Source organism: Gymnoscopelus microlampas (assembly GCF_963454915.1).
Source record: "Gymnoscopelus microlampas genome assembly, chromosome: 17".
NCBI lineage: Eukaryota > Metazoa > Chordata > Actinopteri > Myctophiformes > Myctophidae > Gymnoscopelus > Gymnoscopelus microlampas.
The window spans coordinates 46,270,386-46,275,646 of record NC_139954.1 but is presented as its reverse complement, the minus strand read 5'-3'; the positions used below and the strand labels follow the sequence as shown (position 1 = coordinate 46,275,646).

Below are 5,261 nucleotides of genomic sequence, written 5' to 3'. Positions count from 1 at the left end.
CCCATCTATAGAACAAACATGGGAACATTCTACTACTCTGACATCAAAGTGTGGAACGCCCTGACAGCATGACAGCATGACATCACACGCCCTGACACGTCCTGACAGAAAGACCCCGCCCCCATTGTTTTGTGTACATGAACTAAAATAAAATACATTAAAATGAGTGAGTACAATGCATGAGTTACTGTTGATGTATAGACCTATAGGTGTCCACACACACACACACACACACACACACACACACACACACACACACACACACACACACACACACACACACACACACACACACACACACACACACACACACACACACACACACACACACACACACACACACACACACACACACACAGACAGACAGACAGACACACACACACACACAGTCTTTGAAAGTAAAAGCGTGTAAACAGCTGCCAGTGTGTAAAACCACTGGTATAGACCAGGGGTTCTCAACCTTTTCAGGCCGCGACCCCCAAAATAATGATATTATTTCCCGCGACCGCGCGCTGTCCCGTTCGCGCTCGCGAAGGTTATTTAATTATAATAGGTTATTTGATAATTGTTTATTATCAAAACATTTTTGCAAAAAGTGGGTAAATTGAGTAAATTAACTGATAAAACATGAATTAATGTTTTATCAGTTAATAAAACATTAATTCACACACACACACACACACACACACACACACACACACACACACACACACACACACACACACACACACACACACACACACACACACACACACACACACACACACACACACACGTGGTGTTTATTACGCTTATAACATCAGTGTAGTAATCGTTGTGTGTATGGTGTGTAGTATTGTATCGTTATGTGTATGGTGTGTAGTAGTGTATCGTTGTGTGTATGGTGTGTAGTATTGTATCGTTGTGCAGTATAGTATTATTGTGTTTATAAACACATTCGTATCATATTTTTGGCATCATGCCAAGGCTCAAGGATTACAAGACGTCAAGGATTACTAAACCTATTAAATGTAGTTTAAACACTCACTGTAGCCTAGCAACCATAAACTACATATACAATCATAATGTTCATCATGAATGAAACACTGTTGTTCTCATTGACTGTAACGTGCGCTCTGAACTGTAGTCAGAAGAAAGACAACCATTTCACTTCTCACTGAAACAAAGACACTGTTATGACTTTCAAAGACTTGTCTCTGCGGTGTTTCACGTGTCAGACCGCCATCTTTATATAATATTACATACATCTTTATTAATTAATTTATTATTTATTCATTTATTAATGTATCTTTTATAGCAGGATGTCATATTATATTACTATATTAACTACAGTTTATAAAGTCTAATAGACAGTATAATGATTTATAATAATATACATTACATTACAGTCATTTAACAGACGCTTTTATCCAAAGCAACTTACAATAAGTGCATTCAGCATAGGTAGGCAAGAAAACTACTAATCACCAGAAGTCTTAAGTGCATCCTCTTCTAAAACAAGCAACTAAGAGTATACCTAGTGTTAGGTTATATTATTATATTAACTACAGTTTCTAAAGTCTAATAGACAGAATAACATGAAGCTGACACAGCGGCTCATGCAGAGACAGTCCTGAAACATGACCGTCATACCATGACAGTCATGGCGCTGCTTGTTCCTGCTTTTTGAATATTTTACATTTACAACCTGTACATCTACATTAACGTTCAGATTTCAAATATAAAGTGCTGACCTCACGGTCATGGATGTTACAAGTTAAAGCGCCTTGGTCTAAATACCCGTATCTCCCGTAATGTTCAGTAAAAAGCATTTTAATCCAATTGGTGGCCATCTTCTTCGAATTTTCTCCATATGCTTTCGACCACGCGCCCCTATCCGTTGGGAGATGTACTGCACGTTGATACTAATACAAAAATAATAAAATAAATGAAAATGGCCGCCGATCGGATTAATAAGCTTTGTATTGAACAATACGGAAGATACGGGCACATAGACCCCGGCGCTTTAACTTGTAACATCCGTGGCCGTGAGGTCAGCACTTTATATTAGAAATGTGAACGTTTATGTAGATGTACGGGTTGTAAATGTAAAACATTTTAAAAAAACAGGAACAAGTGGCGCCATGACGCTTCCTCATGTGAACCATGGCTAACAGAGATACCAGCCTTAGCAGGACGTCATATTATATTATATTATTATTATTATCGTATTATCTTCACTACAGACGGTCTAGTGAATAACATGGAGCTGACAGCCTGACACAGCGGTAGATAGATCTGTAGATCTATAGATCTATAGATCTACAGAGACAGAGCAGCAGGATGTCTGCGGTGACTCAGAGGTGACAGTATCACGATAAGCCGATTAATCATGTATCTGATCACAACTATAATAATGATAATAATAATAATAACAATAATATTAATAATAAATAGTAATTACTTTTCGCTGCTGGTATCGGGGGCGGGGCTGGTCGTCGGGGCAACAGAGTCACTTTTAGTGCAATAATAATAATAATGATGATGATGAGGAGGAGAGCCGGGGGTCCAACGTGGGGCCCGCGGACCCCCCAGCAGCCTCCTACCAACAGACCCACATGGCGTGGTGTTGATGCTGTGAGATCTGTTGTGGTTAGATGTGTAGATCCAGGCTCTCCTCAGCACTGAGGTCTGTGGCCTCAGACAGAAGAACATCTCAACGTGGAGCCAGACGTCCTGAAGGAGAAAAGAGCTTTAGATCCACCAGATGAATGGAAGGGTTAAAGTGGTTATAGTGGTTAAAGTAGTTAAAGTAAGTAAAGTAATTAAAGTAATTAAAGTAGTTCAAGTAGTGAATGTCGTTCACATTGAGCAGAAACAGAACAAACCCGTCTGACGGAGCTACAAATACTCAGCCTCAGAGTCCCCGCCCACCGGACGCCTCTATTGGTCACCACCGCCACTAGGCCCCGCCCACTAGACACCACAATTGGTCGCATGCCCGAAGCCCCCCCCCCTACCCCCAGAACAACGCAGATCTACAAGCTCACTGCGCGCCACCTCCACGCCGCGCGGTGAGCTTGTAGATCTGCGTTGTTCTCGTGCGCAAGACACCGCGGCGCGGTGGAGCATAAGTACAAGTTCAGGCTTTTTTTGGACGTGGAAACACGACGCCCAGTGACGTCATGCCCACGTTCTATTGGACGGCACGTGTGTCCGTCAAATGACGTCACGTGTGTACGTCAAATGACGCACGACTTCCATAAATAGAAGGAGAAAAAGAATGAGCGGACAAAACGTGAATATATATATATATATATATATATATATATATATATATATATATATATATATATATATATATATATATATATATATATATATATATATATATACACATTTTTGTATTATTATTATATGAAATAAATTATATTGTGTAATGTATAAAACAATGTATAAGTCACTAACTTTGATGAGACAGTGTTGTGTTGTTTTAAAAACGTGAATTTACTGAAAAGCTAATATTTTGGGACATAGCTGTTTTTTGTCCGACAACAGAGATATTCATTAATATTATATTATTATAGATTACTTATATTATAGTGTCCGACAGCGGGGATATTTATTATTATAATATTATTATAGATAGAGTACTTGAGGACTTCTTAGGGTTTTTCATCGTTTTTAGTTGACCGTATTGTGAACTGTACTTCCATGTGCTTTTTCTCTCTGCAAACTTCTAAATAAAGTATTCAATCAATCAATCAATCAATCAATATATTATAATGTAAACAGCAGAGATAATATTCATTAATATTATATTATTATATATATTATAGTGTACGACAACAGAGATTATATTATTAATACATACATACATACATACATACATACATACATATATACATATATATATATATATATATGTGTGGTTCATCATTACCTCCACACTCTGATCTCTGAGATGCATTGTGACGCAAAAGCATTCAAAATTGGATAATAGCGCCCTCTGGTGGTTCATCTACCAACTCTATGTCATTTAGTAAAGTGGTTTTATTTATTTATTAGCGTTATTTTACCTAATAAACGATTCGTGATTATTTATCGTAACTGTTGGACTCATTAAAATAAAGAACATTTTTACAACAAATGAAGGACGTTTTACATCATTAGAGGAGCTAGCTAGCCTAGCAGGCTAACTGCTAGCCTAGCATGCTAACATAATACCGGATGTAAACAGTGGTCACATGATGTCAAAGGCGAAAGCTCTTCTGTCCACTTCCGGTAAAGGGTTCTCAAAATAAAACCAATCGTTGCGTGTCAAGGTACGCGTCAACAGTTCTGACGTCATATAAGCTTTTCCTTTTTATTTTCAAAATAAAAGCGAGGTTTTGTATAGAGAACTGAGCATGCGCAGTTTGCGTTAGCTATAGCTATTGTTAGCTTTGTTTATTATCTTCATGCTATTATGACGTGTTACGTGTTTTATTGTTGTTCTAAAGGATAGAAGGTTATTCAACACAACTGTCGATTACAATAATGAAAGTTTTACAACAAATACAGGCTTGTTTTTACATCATATGGGAAGTTAGCTATAGCTAGCTGGCTAGCTGATGTCAACACAGTCAGGTCGCAGGATTTAACAGGGATTTCCGGTGTGTTACACTGAAATTGATGATCTATGTAATTCTGTGACTGGATACTGCGGCTGCGCTGTCGTCGAAAATAGCCGATCTACAAGCTCTACAGATCGGCTATTGTCGGCGCACGTCGTCATTCTGGTTCTATTTACTGTTCAGGGCGCACATCCGGTCTACAGCCACGTTATAACATTATAATATAATGTTATAATGTAAGGGGTCTGTGGTGATGTAATAATAATATTAATACTAATGTAAGGAGTCGGTGGTGCTGTGAGAGGAGTTTATACATAATAATAATAATAATAATAATAATAATAATAATAATAATGAAACCAAGTTTGAGTCATTTAAATCTGTCAACCACTTAATTTAGTGGAACAATTTAGAGTAAATTAAAATTGCACTGCAAAAGTTAGGACCAATATACTTCAAATAAATAATTATAAGATGATAGCATTGCTCCAATTTATACACGTCAGTTGTATTCATCTATTTATATGCAGGAAATAATGAACTGATTTCTTTACCTCAGGTACTTTGTAAATATGTAGATAACTTGTTTGGCCTTCTGTTGTTCTCTTGTTTGATCTCCTTCCCACTTGCCCCCCACCCCTCTTCTTCTGTTTTTGGCCTAAGTTG

The 5,261-nt window shown here is 37.7% G+C and overlaps 1 protein-coding gene across 3 annotated transcripts in view; it reads right to left on the bottom strand.

Annotated features, from left to right (window-relative positions):
• The window catches only part of LOC311064937 (glutaminase kidney isoform, mitochondrial-like), a 50,632-nt gene extending 47,747 nt beyond the window's left edge, over positions 1-2,885 (bottom strand). For 2 of the 3 annotated variants that reach the window (XR_014602767.1, XM_084085019.1), the window contains exon 1: positions 2,444-2,861. Coding sequence is in view for 2 of the 3 variants with exons in the window: in XM_084085019.1 (XP_083941145.1) it covers positions 2,444-2,694 (251 nt within the window). In the remaining variant the exon portion in view is untranslated. The other variant, XM_084085018.1, reaches the window with a different exon arrangement.
• Between the last annotated feature and the right edge of the window lie 2,376 nt (positions 2,886-5,261).